At 42.4% G+C, this 20,955-nt stretch overlaps 1 protein-coding gene across 5 annotated transcripts in view; it reads left to right on the top strand.

Annotated features, from left to right (window-relative positions):
* The window catches only part of CGNL1 (cingulin like 1), a 156,274-nt gene that overhangs the window by 121,597 nt on the left and 13,722 nt on the right, over positions 1 to 20,955 (top strand). For all 5 annotated transcript variants that reach the window (XM_081293611.1, XM_081293607.1, XM_081293608.1 and 2 more), the window contains 5 exons: positions 160 to 264; positions 8,085 to 8,237; positions 9,069 to 9,239; positions 12,940 to 13,101; positions 15,883 to 15,972. In XM_081293611.1, the coding sequence (XP_081149737.1) occupies positions 160 to 264; positions 8,085 to 8,237; positions 9,069 to 9,239; positions 12,940 to 13,101; positions 15,883 to 15,972 (681 nt within the window). The remainder of the gene's footprint in view (positions 1 to 159; positions 265 to 8,084; positions 8,238 to 9,068; positions 9,240 to 12,939; positions 13,102 to 15,882; positions 15,973 to 20,955) is intronic.

Here is a 20,955-nt window from a genome sequence, read left to right as displayed (position 1 = left end):
AAGCCAGCTTCTGTTTGTCATGTGTCATCTTGCACCCATGACGGCATGTTGTGACCACAGCCACACTGTGGATGTCTTCTCGTTCATCTCATTCCACTGAGTTGGCCTCCGAGGCACAGCACATGTCTCGGCACTCCCTGACCCAGTGTTTCATTGTAGGGTGAAATGCAGCAGCTGGAGGAGGCCCTTGTGTGTGCCAAAAAGGAAGAAAAAGAGGCCATGTCAGCCAGAAGGATCCTAGAGAGTGAGCTTGCAGATGCACAGGTAAACACGGTGGGCTGTCATCTTTGCCCCCTCGTGAAGGGGCAGGCAAAGATTGCCACTGTCATCTCCTTCCAGATAGTTCTCTTTCACCTATAATAATCACCTGAGCATCTGACTGTCCATCTGTACTGATGGTTCTCACCTGGGGGGACATTTGCCAATGTCTGGAGACATTTTGGCTGTCACAACTGGGGGGTGATACTGGCACCTAGGGGGTGGAGGCCAGAGATGCTACTCAACATCCTTGACAGCCCCCACTACAAAGAATTATCTGGCCCACACATCAGTGGCGCCGGGGTTGAGAAACCTTCGTCTATATATTAAAGAGCTTGACAGCTTTCCAAAGATAAAAGATGAATTATGTGAGAAGGCTGGCAGGATTGGTCCCCAAGGCAGTGTGCAGTCAGCTTTCTGGCTGAAGCCAATTTCCCTTCTCCTCTGGGCAAATGCACTCCGCAAAGTACAGTCCTTTAGGATGGCTATTAAAAGGAGCAGGAGGAAGTCATTTCCTTGAAACTAGATAGCTATCTCTATTCAAAACCAGTAGGTTCTTGGAAAATGAGATTTTTCCCATTTGAAGGTTAGAAAGATTATTTGAAGTATATTCTAACAAAACCCTGCACTGAAGTTCTAAATTGAGTTTGCATAGGGACCTCATTGTGATCCAGGTATGTCCTTCCTTTTGCTGGTTGTCGGGTTTTAAAGAACCTGCACCACACATCCCTCAGAGGAGTTTCTGGGGTGATAAAAGCCCATGGGGGGTGGAGGGTTGAGAATTAGCTAGAAGGAAGTTGCTACAGTTTTGCATTAGGGACCAACCACTTGTCACAGGGACAGGTGGGGTCTGGGCACAGGAAGTATTAATTGCTGAGTCAGGATTCATCTTTGTAAATGCCTGATGACAGCTTTCCTTTACTGCTGTTTCTCCTGTAAAGCAGGAATCACACAGGGCAACCATAACTCAGGCCTCTCACACCCAAATAGTGTCTGCCCCTTGGGTTTGAATGAGAACCTATTTCTGCATGAAGCCCTGTTTTTTTTCTGATTTCCTTGACTGACTGCTTTTGTTTTTCTTTCTTCCTCCTTCAAGTCTAGACCTTTGTTACAAACTCTTATTGAGATGGTTTTGTGCGGATGGCAATTTTACTGTGCTGCCAGTTAAAACTCATGATGGTTGGTATTATCCAACTAGTGGCCCAAACGTGGGGCTTACATTTGTGAGCTAGTTGGGGGCAGAAAGAAAGGAGAAAATGTATAGTAATAGGGGAAAAAAATCCATACCTCCATGTCAGATCCACACCAAGAATGAAGTGCAGCTGTAAAGTCTCTCAGGACATTTTTGGCTAAACAAGAACATTGCCCACATGGGGAAGTAGTTCGCCACCTGTGGACTGAACTAATTCCTGTATAGAACAGAAGAGGGCCTATGGGGCCGGCCCACAGATCCTCATGTCATTGCTGCCCCCATCCCCTCCTGTTGTCTAGCCTGGCCTCAGATTATTCCTGACATGTTACTTTTTGGGACAGTGTTCCCAGTGGTGTGGAGAAGGCACAAATGCTTCAATGCAGGTGTAGCTACACACATTGATCAATGGCAAGAATTTAAAATTGGCCTGATGCGATATTACCAAAAGTTCTCTATAGGTTTAATGCAATGCCAATCAAAATCCCAACGGCATTTCTTGTAGAAATAGAGAAAGCAATCATGAAATTCATATGGAAAAATAAGAGACCCAGAATAGCAAAAACAATGCTAAGCAGGAAGTGTGAATCAGGCGGTATAGCGATACCAGATTTCAAACTATACTACAGAGCAATAGTAACAAAAACAGCATGGTACTGGTACCAAAACAGGCAGGTGGACCAATGGTACAGAATAGAGGACACAGAAACCAATCCACAAAACTACAACCATCTTATATTTGATAAAGGGGCTAAAAGCATGCAATGGAGGAAGGATAGCATCTTCAACAAATGGTGCTGGGAAAACTGGAAATCCATATGCATCAAAATGAAACTGAATTCCTTTCTCTCACCATGCACAAAAGTTAACTCAAAGTGGATCAAGGAGCTTGATATCAAATCAGAGACATGGCGTCTGATAGAAGAAAAAGTTGGCTCCGATCTACATACTGTGGGGTCGGGCTCCAAATTCCTCAATAGGACACCCATAGCACAAGAGTTAATAACTAGAATCAACAAATGGGACTCACTCAAACTAAAAAGTTTTTTTCTCAGCAAAAGAAACAATAAGAGAGGTAAATAGGGAGCCTACATCATGGGAACAAATCTTTACTCCTCACACTTCAGATAGAGCCCTAATATCCAGAGTATACAAAGAACTCAAAAAATTAAACAATAAGAAAACAAATAACCCAATCAACAAATGGGTCAAGGACCTGAACAGACACTTCTCAGAGGAGGACATACAATCAATCAACAAGTACATGAAAAAATGCTCACCATCGCTAGCAGTAAGAGAAATGCAAATCAAAACCACCCTAAGATACCATCTCACTCCAGTAAGATTGGCAGCCATTAGGAAGTCAAACAACAACAAGTGCTGGCGAGGATGTGGGGAAAAGGGTACACTTGTTCATTGTTGGTGGGACTGCAAATTGGTGCAGCCAATTTGGAAAGCAGTATGGAGATTTCTTGGAAAGCTGGGAATGGAACCACCATTTGACCCAGCTATTCCCCTTCTTGGTCTATTCCCTAAAGACCTAAAAAGAGCATGCTACAGGGACACTGCTACATCGATGTTCATAGCAGCACAATTCACAATAGCAAGACTGTGGAAGCAACCTAGATGCCCTTCAATAGACGAATGGATTAAAAAAATGTGGCATTTATACACAATGGAGTATTACTCTGCATTAAAAAATGACAAAATCATAGAATTTGGAGGGAAATGGATGGCATTAGAGCAGATTATGCTAAGTGAAGCCAGCCAATCCCTAAAAAACAAATGCCAAATGTCTTCTTTGATATAAGGAGAGTAACTAAGAACAGAGTAGGGACGAAGAGCATGAGAAGAAGATTAACATTAAACAGGGATGAGAGGTGGGAGGGAAAGTGAGAGAGAAGGGAAATTGCATGGAAATGGAAGGAGACACTCAGGGCTATACAAAATTACATACAAGAGGAAGTGAGGGGAAAGGGAAAAATAATACAAGGGGGAGAAATGAATTACAGTAGAGGGGGTAGAGAGAAAAGAGGGGAGGGGAGGGGAGGGGAGGGGGGATAGTAGAGGATGGGAAAGGCAGCAGAATACAGCAGACACTAGTATGGCAATATGTAAATCAATGGAAATGTAACTGATGTGATTCTGCAATCTATATATGGGGTAAAAATGGGAGTTCATAACCCACTTGAATCAAAGTGTGAAATATGATATGTCAAGAACTATGTAATGTTTTGAACAACCAACAATAAAAAAAAATAAAATTGGCCTGATGGTTTCACCATCTTTACCTAAATTAGCTGGTCTCAGGACTGTCATGAAAAATATATCATCACTATTATTAAAAATACATCATCACTCCAAAGTAATTTTTTCTCTAATATTGAGGACCAGATCGACAGCTTCTTTCATTCAATAACTTATTTGCATGCCTCTTGTCCTTAAAACTGGCAACCAAAAGGGAACTTCACCCTTGAGGAAGAGGAAAGAGTAGCTGATATTTTTTTTCACACAACATTTTACATTTAGTGACTTTAGTATCTGTTGCAGCTTTACATGTGATAAATATTTATTTTCATGGCAACTGGAGACAATGGTGAACTTCTACCCGATTTACTGTGACACAAACTGTGGCAGAGGGATGTAAAAGGTGTCATTCTTGGTTTGCTTGACTCTATCCCCTGGTCCAGGACTCTGCTGCTAGCTAGGCTACTTGAACTGCATTCAAGGCAAAGATGTCTATCATTCTGATTCCTGGTTACTCCTGCAGATGGGGAGGTGAAGCCACAGTTCTTTCCTTCAGGGATGGGATCTATTCTGTCTTCTTCCCCAGCCCTACTGGGCTTCTGTGCATAGCAGACAATAGAGGGAAAAGCTCCAAGGATTCCACTGTTGTTGTCTACAGTTATTGTGGCAAAGGCTCCTTCCATTAAAGCCACTCCTCCTTTAAGCTCACAAGTTCATTGAACTTGGTTACTGATGTGGGCTAATTTGGTTTAGTTCTGCATCCATTGACAGAAAATGGTCCCAAACTCATGGGCACTCACTGTACATCACCAACTTTGTCTTTATTCTCCACTTTGATAATTTTCTCCAAATTTTTGTCCCACTATTAGCAAATGGGCTTGTGTCATTTGGTCTTAGAAATATAGTCACTATAACTATGGAGCATTTCACTCAACATTGTCCTTGTGACTGGTTAAAAAAGTGCAGTGTTTCCAAGTTTACTTCTTTTGATATGAATTTGAGACATGTTTTCTTGGCAGTGACTTATCAGAACACATTTCTTGAATAACTGAAGAAGCGGAACATTGTTCTAGACAGTGATTCTAAACTTTGGGGCATAATTGTTTGGTTAACTTTTAAATGAAAATTTGTGGGTCTCACTTTAACAAAAAATGTAATCCTGTCAAGGGGCTAGGATCTATAATTTAAGTAAGGAGTACCCCAACCTTTAGTGATTTTGTTATAAGAAGCCTTTAGACCTCTTTTGGGAATAGCTATGTTCAGTGACTGAGTTACTGCCATGTGCTAATAGCAAGCCTCAGGGAGGAGATACGCCCAGTTAATCTGCTCCTTGCCCACATGGGTCTTGCTACCTTGCAACAGGGGTAAGCATACAAGAGATATTATAAACATAACTTATCAAAATGATTATTCTAGGCACTTTGTGTGTTGAAGTGAGGAAGTTTGGGGGACCCCCAGGACCAGAATGGATGAGAATGTGGTACCCCCAGTGGCACAGGAGGAGGAACCTGAGCCAAGGGTGGGGCAGAAATGCAGCTTAAGGAGCGTGATTGGGGCTGGGGTAGCGTGTCTGCTGCCCCGGGATCCTTGGGCTTGGGATCTGAGAGGAGAAGAAAGGGAGGCTGGGGGGTTACCAGGGACAGGAGCCGAGGTGGAACCTGAAGGCTCTATAGGAAGCTACTACTACCCCTCGGTATCCCGGTCCCCGACCCCCCAATAATCTGCTTTTTGGAGATGCATGTTCCTGAGAGTTTCCCCCACACAAAGAAATCCTATCTCACTGGTATCATAGCTCCTCTTTTCCCTTTGCTCCTAGGACCACTAAGTAAATTGCAAAACAGAAACCCCAGTCTGACCCTACCTCTGGTATGTGCCCAGCTATGGTTCTGGCAGGACCCACTCCTGTTAACTGCCCCCAGGGTGAACTTCTGCTTACCTTTCTTTTGCCACCTTCGTTTCCCCAATAGCTTTTGTTGACCTTGGTTCCTGGCAGCAATTAACTTCAGCAGCCTGGTTGTGCTGGCTGCTTCTCAAAGCAGAGCTAGTCCACCAGAGCCAGGGACCAGAAGGCCTCCATGGGAGGTTCTTTTTAGCCCCGGGCCATGTGGTTGGCAGAGCAGAGCTGTCCAATACTGCAAACCCAGAGAGCTCAAAATGGTGTGGGAGTGTTTTTAAGATGCCTGACTTACGGCATGTGACGGCAGCTTAGAAACTGTTAAACACTGAACAAATATAAACCATTGTTATATGCATCCTCTGCTGGGACACAAGACAGACAAGCCATACATATTCTTGTACTAACCCACATTAACACTTGCTAACAGTTTCTAAGTGATCCAGTTTTTTTTGGGTCATGTCCTGTTCTGCACGGCGCCTCTTCTTCTTTTTTTTAATATTTTTTTTATTCTAATCAGTTATACATGACAATAGAATTGCATTTTGACATGTCATACATAAATGGAATATAGCTTCTCATTTGTCTGGTTGAACATGATGTAGAGTTACACATGTCACGCAATTGTATATATACATAGGGTCATAATGTCCAATTCGTTCTATTATTCTTCTTACCCCCATAGCCCCTCCCCTCCCTTCACTCCCCTCTGTCTAGTTCAAAATACCTTCACCCCCCCCCAGACCCCCGATTGTGTATTAGCATCCACATTTCAGCCTTTGGTTCTTTGGGATTGGCTTATTTCACTTGGCATAATGTTCTCCAGTTCCATCCATTTATAGTGGCCATATTTTCATTCTTCATTAAAGCTGAGTAATATTCCATTGTGTATATGTACCACATTTTCTTTATCCATTCATCTGTTGAAGGGCACTTAGATTGGTTCCATAGTTTAGCTATTATGTATTGAGCCGTTATAAACATTGATATGGCTGTGTCACTGTAGTATGATGATTTTAAGTCCTTGGGTATAAACTTAGGAATGAGATGACTGGGTCAAATAGTGGTGCTATTCCAAGTTTTCTTAGGAATCTTCATACTGATTTCCATAGTGTTGTACCAATTTTCAATGCTACCAACAATGTATGAGTGCATCTTTTCCCCCACATCCTTGTCAACATTTGTTGTTGCTTGTATTCTTGATGATTGCTATTCTGAGATGGAATCTCAGCATGGTTTTGATTTGCATTTCTCTAATTGCTATAGATGTTGAACATTTTTTTCATAGATTTGTTAACCGATTTTATTTCTTTTGTGAAGTGTCTGTTCAGTTCCTTTGCCCATTTATTGATTGGGTTATTTGTTTTGTTTTGGTTTTTTTTTTTTTTTGGTGTCAAGTTTTTGAGTTCTTTATAAATTCTGGAGATTATTGCTCTATCTGAGGTGCTTGTGGCAAAAACTTTTTCCCATTCTATAGGCATTGTTCCCCTTCTTGACATCCTGATGCTTGGGGGCCCTAACACTGAGCCATTTAAAGAGGTTAGTGTAACCTTCCTGGGAAATTCTTAAGATTTTTGTTTTGAAATTGCATGTTGCTTAGATTTTGAAGGACATATGTCTCTGTGACTTTGTGAGATGAGAGCCTTGGGGAAGAAACCAGGGATAATACTACATCCCCTGTGATTGCATTTTGCAGTAAGTACTGGGATTTGGTGCCAATTCATGGCAGAACCACCCATATATTCCTTTTCTGACTAGCATCTCTTCTGTTCATCAAGTTCACCTATGGATTTTCAAATTCATTTTCATCTGTGTCTGAGTCCAACTCATGACTTCTGTTGATGACAATTCTGTTCACTCAGGTGGACTCATGGGTCAGTACTCTTTCCTAATCTATTTGTTTTTAGCTATTCTGACTCTAAGAACTGTATAATAGCTGAGTCAATTCTAGAATATTTGGTGCATTGCTGTATATCATAGGATATAAACTGCCAAGTAGATTTTGGTTGGTCTAGGGTATAACAATAGGCCAGTTTTTGAACATGAATATTTTTCAGATGCTCCTGAATTCCTACCATGAGCAGCCTTGGCCATTTGTTGTGTTTCTATAATACATGCTTGGTCTGCCCCTTCATTCCTGACAATGCTTTTGGTTGAATTGACCTATATCTTTGGAAATACTGAAATCATAATATCTACCTTAAACAGTTGTTGTCCAAATGAGTTAGATACAAAATAGCAAGTAAAGTAGTAGATGGCAAGTGTCAAAAAAAAAAAAAAAAAAGGCAAATGTCAAAAAATATCAGGTCCTGGATTGACCCTGGATTTCAGAACCAACAATGTACTTGTTTCTCTGTGATGACTTTATTCTGATCTTTTCCCTTATCTCTGAAGTAACAGCTCTAATAGTATGGCTATGATATGCCTTCTGCCACCAGTTTCTGTGGTTGACCTGATGTCTAGGTGACAACACTGTCCTTTTCCTGCCATATGCAGAGAGATCTCAGTCAGATCACCCAGAAGCAGAAGCATCTGTCTGAGAAGCTACATGATGAGACTGAGCAGAAGGAACAGTTGAGAAAGCAGAAGAACGAGATGGAGAAGGAGCGCTGGCACCTTGACCAAACCATTGAGAAGCTACAGAAGGAGGTAAGGGAGCAAGAGGTGGGGCATGTGGGAGGACCACCCCTATAGGGACCCAGCTCCCTTTGGGTCTGATGAAAGCTAGGGAAACCTGCAGTTCTAGCTGAGTACAAAGGTGCCAGGGATTTGTAGATCCCCGGAGCAGCTCTTTGGACTTGTTGAGAATCCCAGATGCAGAGAAACTGGACCCTGAGCACCAGAATCACTTCAAAACAATTAGCAGAAACCTGGTAGGGAAGCACACACTTAACCAGTGTTTCCTCAATCGGAAACTACATCTCTGTGCAGAGCCAGAGCATTTATATCTATCTGACAGTTTCAAAACACTGTAGTTGCTGCTCACATCTGTCCCAGAATACTCAGAAGGAGAAAGGCACAAAGCTGATAGGCTTCCTGCATTCTAGGACCTGATATTTTTTGACATTTGTCATTTTTTTTGACACTTGCCATGTGCTACTTTACTTGCTATTTTGTATCTGACTCATTGTATCTTTATCTTTTAACAACTGTTAAAGGTAGATATTATGATTTCAGTATTTCCAAAGAGGACTCAGCCAAGACCCAGAGAGTTATGAATGTGCCCCAGTCATAGACTGATAAATGGCAGAGCAAGGGTCTGACCCCAAGATAGTGTGTCCAGCTCCAGAGGATCTGTTTGTTCACTCCTCCATGCTGTTGCCAAGTCAGAGATGACCAAACCTGGACAGCCCAGGACCAGGTGCTTGGCAGCCTTGGAAAAGAGGAGATGCTTTCTGTGTGAACTTCTGCCCACTTACCGTTTCCTGGGCCCAGATGGAGCATCACAGGGTGGGCTCATGCCCATTTCACTTCTTCCAGATGGCTGACATTGTTGAGGCGTCCCGCACATCAACGCTGGAACTCCAGAACCAGCTGGATGAGTATAAAGAGAAAAATCGCAGGGAGCTTGCAGAAATGCAAAGGCAGTTGAAGGAGAAAACCCTAGAGGCAGAAAAGTCCCGGCTGGCAACCATGAAAATGCAAGATGAGGTAATTGACCAAATCATTTTCTCCTATGACCCTCATTCAAAGTGCTTTTCCAGCCTGCTTTGAGATGCTTCTACAAGGAACTTTGGGGATAGTTTAAGATGGCTTTTGTGCTTGGTTCTTCATAGCCCTCTGATGGTTACTTGAGCAAATGACATTCTGTGACACAAAATACCCACCTGACGCTGAGGTGAATGGACACAACTTTAACTGGAGCATTTTCTTGACTCAAAGATTTGTGCCTAAAATGTTGAGCTGCCATTTACGGAATAGGAATGGTCTGCCCAGTTGTGTTCAAATGATTTATAAGCATTAGTTTACCCCTAGAACAAGGATTATAGTAACTTTTTTTTGGGGGGGGGGGTTAGAGATTGGACCCAGGGGCACTCTATCACTGAGCCACATCTCCAGCCCATTTTATATTTTATTTTGAGTCAGGATCTTGCTAAATTGACCAGGCTGGTCTCAAACTCTAGCCTCATCCTTTTCGGTTGCTGGGCTTACAGGTGTATTCCACTGTGACTGCCTAGTAATAACTGCTGACTTAAAAAAAAATTTTTTGTTTCCCTTTGTTTTTGAAAACTCAGACTTTTAACAGGATAGGCTGGTGGCTAATAGTTTCAGAACAGTAATAATGAAGACTAAAATAAATCCCTAGGAGTTTGAATATTGGTATTACTGAAACCTATTTTTGATTTTGTATTTAATGATAATGCAAAGAAATACAAATGTTGTTACTCTTTAGTCCTGGCGTCTAAAGAACTAAATAAATAAAGGGAATGTTTTTAATTGTTTTCATGGGAAGCTAGAGGCTTCAGGGGCTGCTGATTTCTAACTGTGCCTCTTGCCAGCTGGATGACCTTGAGCAAGTTACTCCGGTTTTCTGAGCATCTGTTGCCACACAAAATGCTGGAGACTTAGTGACTAAATGAGAGAACATATGAGATGATAGCAGAGGGCCTGTACCACCTGAGCACTTAATCAATGATAGTTTCTTTTTCTCTAGTTCTAAACCTTATTTTCTCATGTAGAACTAAGAACACAAAGATTCCACAGGAAAACAAAAGTCCTCTTTAAAAAACAAACAAATTTCTTTGATGATCAAAGGAAAGTGGCCCATGAGTCAGCTCTGAAACTGAAGGAGAACAATGGATATTTATTATAGACTTCTAAAACACTTCTGAGAGGACTCTGACAACAGAGCCCCCCTGGCTCAGGATCACATGACATGTGACTCCCAGTAAGAACTGAAATCTGCACACTGACATCACAGATCTATGGCATTAAACATTTTCATTTCTATAGGAAGGGGTGGAGGGGGTTCAGATATTTGCCAGGACATCACAAAAAATACCTGGTCTGTTTTGATTTTCAAATATCACAGGGTCACAGTGACCCCAGCAAAGTAGTCGCCCTTGCTTTTTGTGTAAATTTTTATGCTACAATCTTTGGATTGGAAGGAAACGTAGAGATCCTCTAGTTAGATAAGGAAACTGAGGCTCAGAGAGATTAGTTAAAGCCAGATGGACCCATTATTATTTATAAAAGTAGTAATTAAAAGGATTCTCTGTAATGAAAACAAAGATGGTTCTTCCTAGATTTTCTCAGTGGCACAGCTGTGTGAGATATTTTGTCTATTTGTATAAAAGATATGGATACCTCATCACTTCCCCCCCAAAAAAACTAGTCAAGTGCTACCCTTAAGACACCAAAGTCACTCCTGATCCTTGGAAAACTTGAGCTCAGCTCTGGTCACTGTCCTTCTTAGTTGAAAAAAGTTCCTGGGGTCAAATAGTGCTTTAGTGCTTGCTGTCTTTCTGCTGAGAGAAATGGACATGTGACCATATTGCCATTGTGTCTGTGGCAGGGAGCTAGAAAAGTTCTAATGAAGGTAATCCTTAGGAATTAAGATTTAGAGTTTACGAACTTTCAGTTTAGTTTCTGAATTGTTTTGCAAAGGGTGGCTTTAACTGCTTAAAGGTAGCACTTGTTTTAAAAGTTATTTGCTTACGTTTGATTCAAGATAAATTGTTTTTAACCACTAAACTGGGTGAGTATCCTTTATCTGAAATGCTTGGGAATGAAAACGTTCCAGATTTCAGAGTTTTTGCATAGAATTTCCAGTTGAACATTTCTTTGTAGAACATCTGAACTCCAAAATTCTCTTTTTAGTTTTGGATTTCAGAGCATTTTTGGAATAGGGATGCTCAGCCTGTTACTCTCCTCTGTGTGCCCTTATTGGGTACTCTTAGTAAGTTACAACCCTTGTGGGGCTTGGGCATGGGGAGACATGAGGTGTTGGGCAGGATGCCAAGAAGAAAATGTGGCTACATATTGTCCAGTCTCTCTCTGACTCTCCAACCTATGTTCTTTTGAGTTTTGTCTCATTTGATTCTCATAACAGCCCTATGAGGTAGGTTGATAATTACTCCACTGTTGCCAATGAAGAAATTACATCATGGAGAAACTGAATGCTCTAGAGTATAGTGAACCCTCTGTATCCAGAGGATGTTCATCACCCTTTTTCCAGGGATGATGTTCACTCTCTGCTTTCATTCCCCATTACCACCAAATCCAGACCAGGGTCTGTAGGTGGAGATGTTTTCATCAAGGCTGTTATTCTAATATTGGGTGCTCTGTTAACCACAAAAGAATATACTTCCTAAAGTTTTCCTACTGGTATTCCTGAACTAGTCTAACCTATTGGGGCTTCCACAACTTTTCTATGTTGAACACCCCAAACGGGTGTTCTGTGTCCTGTAATAGCATTTGCAACTCACTTCCATACATTCCCTGAAGGAAATAAACCCCTGGTGTATTCTATTCCTCAGTCTGTGCCTTCTTCTACCCCCGTACCATCTCCAAGAGGGTAGAACTTTGAGAACAAAAGAATGAGCCTTGGGCTTCAATGAATCAGGTCACCCAGATGATTAAGAAATATCTACTGTGTGCTGAGATGGCTGTCCTCACTAGGGAGATTTAGAGAAGTTACAAACAGGCAACTTTGGCCCTTGACAGGCTGGTTTGTCACTTGCATTTTCTTCAAAACTGTTAATTTAGTGCCATCTTGTGGATGAAATAAACCACTGTAAGTTACGATGGCTGATCATTTTCTTCTACAAAGCCATGGCTGTCACCTAATGTACATTTATTGTTAGATTTTTGTGCCTGCAGGTTGCTTTGAGGTCATTAATTTAGTTTTTGTTTCATTCTAACTTTAAAGCTCTTTTGAGTGGTGCTGATACAGATGGGCAATGAGTCACTTTCTGGAAAGCACTAACCTAATTGGGTGACCCTTGAGTATTTTGAGCTTGACCTATAGGAAGAGCTAGGTCTTGCACTGCAACCTAGTACCAATATGTCCATACACACATATTAGTATCCAGTACAAAATAACCACAAAACAATATCTGTTCATACTGATATTTTGTTTTATTTAATAAAAAATGTCAATCTGTATATCAGAGACTAAATTTATGACCTAATGGGTCACTGTAGCTGGGAAGCTCTCTTTTTTGCAGCAGAAGAATCTGAGACCCAGAGGGAGGTGGGACCTGCTCAAGGTCTTCTGATCTCTAAGAAAGTAGAAGTTCACTGGATTCTCTGTGCTTTGGGATGAGCTGCATCTAATGGGGGTCACTGTGCTAGTGATGTACCCCAGAATCCCCCACCCCCAAAACACATACACTCCTTGTCTTTCTAGATGCGGTCGATGGAGGAAGAGTTACGGGACTACCAGCGAGCTCAGGATGAAGCACTCACAAAAAGACAGCTTCTGGAGCAGACCCTGAAGGACCTGGAATACGAGCTGGAGGCCAAGAGTCACCTCAAAGACGACCGCAGCAGACTTCTCAAGCAGATGGAGGTCTGTGGGCCACATGGGAGGGAGCTAGAGAGGTGGAAAGCCAGGTCAGGCCACCAGGAAAGCAGCCTGTCTGCTCACCCCTCAGCCTGTGGGAAGCCTTGCAGCTCTAGTCTATCATCAGCCAGATGTTATTAAGGTCATTTCTTGATTTGGTGGAGAAACTGGTAATTCATAGACCCGGAGAAGTTCCAGGCAGCAGGGATGACAGGCACAGTTTAGTCTAAATGTCCTGTCTTATAGAGGAAAGGGAACAGATTCCCTAAGAAGTTAGAGGACTATGTCTGAAGGCACAGATAGCTTGTTCCTTTAGGTGGTGCTTCCAAATACAAAAGCTGCAAGCCAGCTGCATGGCCCTCCATGGGCCTTGGACCCAAATCTCCTGTCCCCTAGATCATCAGCACACACTGGCCACACCACACACTCCATCCACAGCTGTCTGTTGCCTTCATATATGACCTAGCTTTGCTAAAGCTAAGCAGCAGACTGTGGCTCTATTCCTTGTTTACAAAAAAGACTCTCAGAAATGGCTCAACCCGGTTGCCAGTTGGGGTTGAAAATGCAACACTAAAAAATTGTAAAATTGAAGTAGCAGAATCTCCTCATGGATGGTTGCTGAGGATGACGGGAAGAACATTAAGGTCGGTGCACCTGAACTTTTAAAAAAGGGTAATCCTCAAGAACAAAGCCAAGTCCAAACCAGAAACACACACACACACACACACACACACACACACACACACGTACTGCCACTGGAATTTAGAAAGAGAGATAGGCTAAAAATTGAGCCTCAGACTTTTGGGGGAGAGTGAAAACTGTTAAGGTTTTGATAAAAGACAGACAGTGCTCAAGGCTGGGGAGAGATGGCTTAAATTCAGAATCAATGGAATTCCTGATTCAGCTTTGCAAACAAGCAGAAATAACTTTTTAAAGCCTCCAGGGGACTTAATAGTTTATATCTAGGGAGTGATGTTTCAACCATTGAAGATTTTATGAGATCGGCCTCTTTTAGAGACCAGAATAACCTGATTATGGTTTTATTGCTTTTTTTTTTTTAATAAAATTACTCTATTTTACTAACTCTTAGTTCTGGCCTTTGTAGGGGAGGTTATTTTAAGGCAAGCTAAGGTCAACCCAGTTAACTAGAAACGGATTACTCTAGGTTCAGGCAACCTGGTTTAAAGCAAACGGAAGCCCTTCAGGTAGTGGGAAAGAACTTTGGTGTGATGAGCCCTGGCCTGGACCTTGCACTAGTCTGGATTTGGGACAGGAAGAGAGTCCCAGTAAGAAGTGATTTTAGCTGATGATTGGGTTGGGTCATCTCCCTCTGTAGTTGACTAAAAAGAGCATTTCCTCTGGCTGACTGAAGGTCTGGAGGCAGTGGCATAGCTAAGCTTCATTTGCCCCTCTGCATCATTCTAGAGATTTTTCCATTAATTAGAGAAAGACTGGCTCTCAAGGTTTTTGCCACCACGAAAGGTGCTCAAGGGATGTTTTCTTCTTAAGAGATGGCTGGCAGGACTGTCTTGCTATAATGAATGTCTTGTCTGGTCCTTCCCTAGCACTTAACAAATTCATTCTTAGGATTTGAGAGTTCTCCTAGTGATGGACATTTTCTATAAACTCAGACACTTGGTCTGTTGGATATAAATGCAGCCCTTGGGGATTGATCCTTGGTTTCTGACTGCACTGAATCAGAACAGGGGAGTAGATAACCACTCAAGAAATAGGCAGCTTGGGATAGGACCCAAGTCTCTGTCCAGAGTTGGCTTTTTGGACTTTGTTCCTGGGAGAGAGTTTTTTAGTTTTCCTATAGGCTGTGATCAATACCAGGGGAGGTCCTTCACAGGAGTTCTGAGAGTTTAATTTTTGATGCCTATAGATATATCCATCCCTTGTCCATCAGCTTTGGCCATTGCAAATTCATATACAAATGCTGCAGGCTCACATTTAAAAACTCAGAATGCCGATTGCTTTTTAGTATGTGTGGCTCTGAGTTTACCCAGACCTATGACTAATCTACTAGTGTCAGGAGAAACACAGCCATAAACCCCACCATCCCCCAGTGCTAGATGGGCTGGTTCACATTGGAAGTCTCTTTTCATACACAAAACTGCTTTGAAATCCTTTTCTCTTAACACTCAGTGATATTAAATTAGAAGCCAGCAAGGAAGACAAATTATTCATTTGTGATGATGAGTTTACCAGAACTGGCCACCAGGGCTCTGTGTATTCAAAGGCAGGTTTGGAACTAAATAGTGCCTGGAGCGCCTGGTTCCCAGAGGAGAGGCGGGTGTGGAAGGCTGCTGCTATGCTTTCAGGAGGAAGGTTCTTGGAAACTCTAAGCAGGAGGGAGGAAAAACATTGTCTTGAGCATGAACTATTTAGAGAAATTTGCCTGGAATGGTTTCTCAGGCCCCATGTTAATTTTTAACAGGCAACTAAATGGCTTAGGTAGATCTATTGAAAATTGTTGATTCATAGGGAGAAAAAAAGACTTAAAGGAGACATGCCAAAATATCTTTAGATTTTGTGTTCAGGATTGGGGTAGTTTTTTCTTCTTTTATGTATTTTCTGCATGCACAATTACATTTTATATTACAAAAGCAATAAAATGCATGGTTTTAAAAATATCTGCTTTGGGAAGTAGAAGACATATCTTATTCCTATACCCTAATGCTACTGAGTTCTCATTTGCCTTGGGGTTTTCCTCCCACAGGCCAGTGCTTGCTTCTGATCTGAGTCCATGACAGTGAAATAACTTGTGTGTGATTTCTTTCTCAGGACAAGGTATCCCAACTGGAGATGGAACTAGAAGAAGAAAGAAACAACTCGGATTTGCTGTCTGAGAGAATCACTCGGAGCAGGGAACAGGTACTGTACAATATGACAAAGAAAATGAGAGAGGTTAAACATGAGCATTCAGTTAAGACAGGGAGAGGAAGTTCATACCATATGGAAAATGACAAAAAACTGAGTATTCTTCACCATAATGAGTCACTAGAATGAGAGAATAAGTGACATAAAGTAGAAGGTTCCCAAGTGGTTGTGGATGACAGTCTATTAACTAGAATGGGCTAAGTACTTAGCCCTGAGGCACTCAGTTTTTGGTTCATCAAGCCATTGTGTGACAAGTGGCAGCAATACTATGTTAGGTGCAGTAGAAAGCAAACTCCATGATGTTGCCTTGTAAGCAGTTCTCAAGGTAAGTGGCAATATGTACACCCGCGAAGCCTTCACTCAACCATAACAGTACCTTCTGAGTGAATGCTTTTTCAGTTTTGAATGAGTTTCACTTAACATTAGATCTTTAAGACAGCACTGTGAGGCTGTCCCGGGTGGTTCTTGTTCTCGTGTTGTGGATAACTGCACCAGTTTCCCAGGCTACCCTCAGTGTTATCGCAAGGGTTTTGTTTTTTGTTTTTTTTTTTTTTTTTTTTCGGTTGTGTTTCCATTTCTTGATTAAGGTTCAGAGGGACTATGTGATATCCTTGCAATGGTGGAGCTGGAGAACAGTGGTCCTATCACTTGAAAGTGGTGACACTGTTAAGTAGTTTCTGTGCCCCCAGTGCATGCCCAAACCACTTGACTGATACGAAACTTTGGGGCAAGAATTCAGAGCACTCTGTGGCTGTTTAAATCTGCCCTTCAGCCTCAACCCTTATTTCCATGATGCCTGTGAACATAGGTAGAGACTTCTCATAGGATGTGTTTTCATGGCAGTATAACTGTATGCCCGGTACTGAAAAATGGCACCAGAGAAATTGAACATACACTAGGATTTTGACTGGGATTTTTTTTTTTGGGGGGGGGGCTAGGATTAGCATTAAAAAGGTTAACCCCTAAACCTTGGAATATTGCCATGTATCAATTAAGAAATTATTTTATAAAAGATTAAAATTAAAAATCTGAAATGCAAGTGATCTGGGCAAAATCTTCCCTGTCTGAAAGGGGACTTTCTGTTCTCCCATCTGCTCCCTCACGTACATTACCTCACTCAGGATGATAAGAATAGGGTGTGTCAGTGTTTAGGGACACAATGAGCAGGCAGCCCCTGTTCAAAACTGCAGGTGATCTATGGCTTTTTTGCACCTGCCCTGTTTCCATGCTGACAAGAGCACTTGGTAATCAAATGTGATGCTCATACTGCTGTGCTCCTGATGATGAAGGAAATCCAGACTCCATGGAACCCAAGTTCTGCCTGTAGGTTCCAGGGCTGTGCTAATGGCATTATAGCATTTGGGGGTGGTGGCAGCTGCTCAGGCTTAAGCTGCAGAGGTTAAAAAGTTTCCTGAAAACCAAAGCCCAGACAGAGAGCTCAACCTTGACACTTGGCCCCCAAAGTTCTTAGGGAAGTCTGCATCTCTTACTGGAAAAAACAGCATTTTGTTATGCGTTCCCAACAGCTTAGCTAAGTGATCACATTACCACAGGGCATTCCAGGATCTGCTAAGCATTCATAATGACAGAAGAGTGGCCATGAATTTGTTTTGCCAACCCTTCTTGTGACTTATGCCCAAGAGGAGGAGTGGTGGGAAAGTGTGGCCTCTCATCAATGCCCAGGCAGTTGAAGCAGACTTCCAGTCTCATGTTTTATACCAAAACCAAAACTTACACTAGAATGAGGTTGGCTCCTTTGGCATGGCTGCTGGCCCAGGACTTTGAGGTACCTGGCCTGGGGTCGTTTTGGCCTCCTCCTTTCCCGCTGAGTAGAGCACTTAGATTGTGGGGATGGGTATTGCTCTCTAATATGGTCAAGGTTGACTGAGCCAAGGTCACTGAGCCAAGAACCTGACGTCCATCCAGGGAGGAAGTTAAGGGTTGCAGGAAAGAGCTCTGGCCTAGAGTACCTGTCCTGCTCCTGCTTTAGTCCAGGGGAGCTCTGGGGAAGCCCTAGCCTCTCAAACCTATGAAACAAGTTATGAATCCAGGAGATTCTGAAGTCTTTTCTAAATTTTAACCTTGAAGTGCATTGAGAAGGTTTAATAAAACAAAGTATCCAATTTACCCTTTAACTCCCCCTGAATGTAAAGGATACACCCAAAAAGAGGAGTTCTGCAAATGTCTGTAGCTCTTTTCCCTATTAGCTCTTTCCCTCTTCTCTTTCTTCTCACTGCATTCTGAGGTATGGAGGAAAACATCTGGTGTTTGTTATAAATGGAGAAACTGAGCACCAGGTTCATACTGATGTAGAAACTGGTAAAAACCAAACCCAAATCCCCAAGATAATGTGCTCTGTCTTCACTGAATTCTCAGAGCTTCTGGCCTTGGCTGCAGGAGCTGAGAGGCAGAGTAGAGAAATGTGTTGACTGAATACCTGCCTCACTGGAAAGCACTTAGTGCTCAAAGTTGAGGTTGATCTGAAGCTTATTGTCTGCCTCTTCAAGTGAAGGTTGTATAGAGAGTTCTTGGGTGTAGGCAGTTGGGCCCTCATTGTGAAGTTGTTTCAGTCCACTTAGGTTAACTTCCAGGGTCACATGCCTGCTGCTTTCATGCTAGAATCAGAACAAGTAAAGAGAAACTTGCAAACCTGAGATCCTTCATCCTGGCCCTGCCAAATGCTGACCCTATGACACCCCCTTAACCCCCTGGTTCTTAAGGAACAGGAAATGGTGCCTGTTATCCTGAACCTGATAAATAGCATTGGCTCTAAGAATCCCAGCAAACAACCAAGAGACACCAGAAAGGGAAAGCATGGGAAAATTTGGATCTTGCTCTCCTTAAATTAAAAAAGTTAAAGTGTATCTCTCTTTACTTAAATCCTGAATTCTTATAAGATTTTCCCCTGAATCTTTGCTCCCCCCACCCCCCAACACCTCCCATTCTTTCCCCTATTCTTATTTCTCCCATTCTTTTCCCAGTACTGGTGAATGTCCAACCCCTCAGATGGAAGCTCTCCAGATTGCTCCAGAGATTTGAGGCTCTGAGCCACCCAGTGGTTTGACCAGAGTCTTGCAGCAGTTAGCTTCAGAGGTTAGCCTTAGTTCTCCTGGTTCCAAAGACAGTGTTCTATCTGCTAATGCTTGTAAAATGTGATGAATACTTACTGTGGACATGACATTGTGGAAAAGCTACAAAATTAGCTTGGTCCCTGTTCTTGAGGTGCTAAGATTTGTTTAAGGAAGTATACAGATTTAAAAAATGGAAAACGATAAGTAGCAGATGCTAAGTGCCAAGGGGAAGGACGTGAGCAGCTAATGAGGGAAAGACCATCCTAGCAAGGGGGACCCAGGCAGAGTTAAAGGAAGCTTAACCTCAAGTCAGCTTTGAAGAAAGAGGAAGACTGATACCAACTCAGAGGAGGGGGAATGGAACATGAGATGCAACGAGTGACAGGAACCAAGTTGGGAGATAAGAATAGACATATAGCATGCTGAGGAGCTATGAAGGGACAGGTGTGTTCTGATTTCTGTTGGGGAAGGAAAAGAGATTAGTTCGGAAAAGCAGATTGAGGCTTTTGAATGGCTGTATCTTGAAAGCAGTGGGGACCCATCAAAGTTGTTCAGTACAGTGAAGCATACAGGGTTCTAGAAGATGAGTGTACCAAGAGTTGGGGTAAGGACAGGAGAAAGGGAGGAGACCTCAACTGGGCTGTTCTCAGGGAAGAAAGGAACTGAGACCAAGCCCTCCATCCTTTTTGTGCATCTGTTTATTTGACACTTAGTACCTGCTGGTAACATTAGTTCCAAACCTTTCTGAGGTCTTTTTTCCCCCATACATGCTCAGAACCTATGATTCAGACTGACAAAGTCAGGGAATCCTAATTGAGAGAAAAGTGTTTAAGACTTTTCGGAGGCTTGGACTCTTTGTTTTTGTATTTGGTTGATAGGGAAGAGAGGGGATATATACGGATGTGATAAAGTGATATTTTTTATACAACAGAGGTGAAGAAAGTCTATTTTCATACCCAAATGTAGTTTCGCCATACATGGAAAGGTTTCTAATGGACATAGAAGTTGAAGGAGAATTCAGTTCAGTAATAGGTATTTAACTGGTTTAAATCTTGAGAAATCTCGTTTCCCCTCCTTCCTCCAAAAACCATGTTTCCATTTATAATGATTGTCCTCCATACTGTGGATTCTGCAAATGCCAAGGGCTGTGTCATGTCTCTCACATGCTTTCTCATTGTTTTCAGGGCTCACAAGGTACAATGACCAACTGTGGTCACAGGGTTTATAAAAGGTGGGGCTACACTTTAACTCTATGTATGTAAGGCTTTTGAAGAGCTCCCCTTCCTCCACAAGTACATCCGAACCTTTACTCCTAAGTTAAAAATAATGTCATAGTGTTTCTTTCTTTTTGGTACTCGGAATCGAACTCAGGGGCACTTTTCTACTGAGCTACATCCCCAGTCCTGTTTTTATTTTTTATCTTTTTGAGACAAGGCCTTGCTAAGTTGCTGAGGTTGGCCTCAAACTTGCATCCTCTTGACTCAGCCTCCCAAGTCACTGACATTACAGGTGTGTACCACAGTGCCTAGTGTCATTGGTGTTTTTTGAGATGGGTGAGGATTTAAGTTCACCTGATCATCCTGTGACTCTCATTATGAGTACAGGATTCAAATAGCCAGAGGGGTGTCTAGCTTGGTGTTTAAATGTCAAGCCAGCTGGAGTTCTGGTGTGATGGGCAGTGTTGTGCTGGCTGGTGGATAAGTGCAAACAGTTAGCAGGGCTGGGCCTAAATAGGAGGTAATCTCTTGGCCATGGAAGCCAGGATCACCCAGCCCAATGGAAAGATGACTCATCTAGCCCAAGCCGCTCTCAGGCTGAGAAAAAATACCAACTTGAACTTCAGGTAGCTTCACTGTCTTTCCAGGGGCTGAGCAAGATTGCCTTGTTGCCTGGGCAACTGCAGGCC

The sequence above is a fragment of the Spermophilus citellus genome, assembly GCF_964194105.1.
Source record: "Spermophilus citellus genome assembly, chromosome: 4".
NCBI classification, from domain to species: Eukaryota; Metazoa; Chordata; class Mammalia; order Rodentia; family Sciuridae; genus Spermophilus; species Spermophilus citellus.
This window is presented reverse-complemented; position numbering and strand designations above follow the sequence as displayed.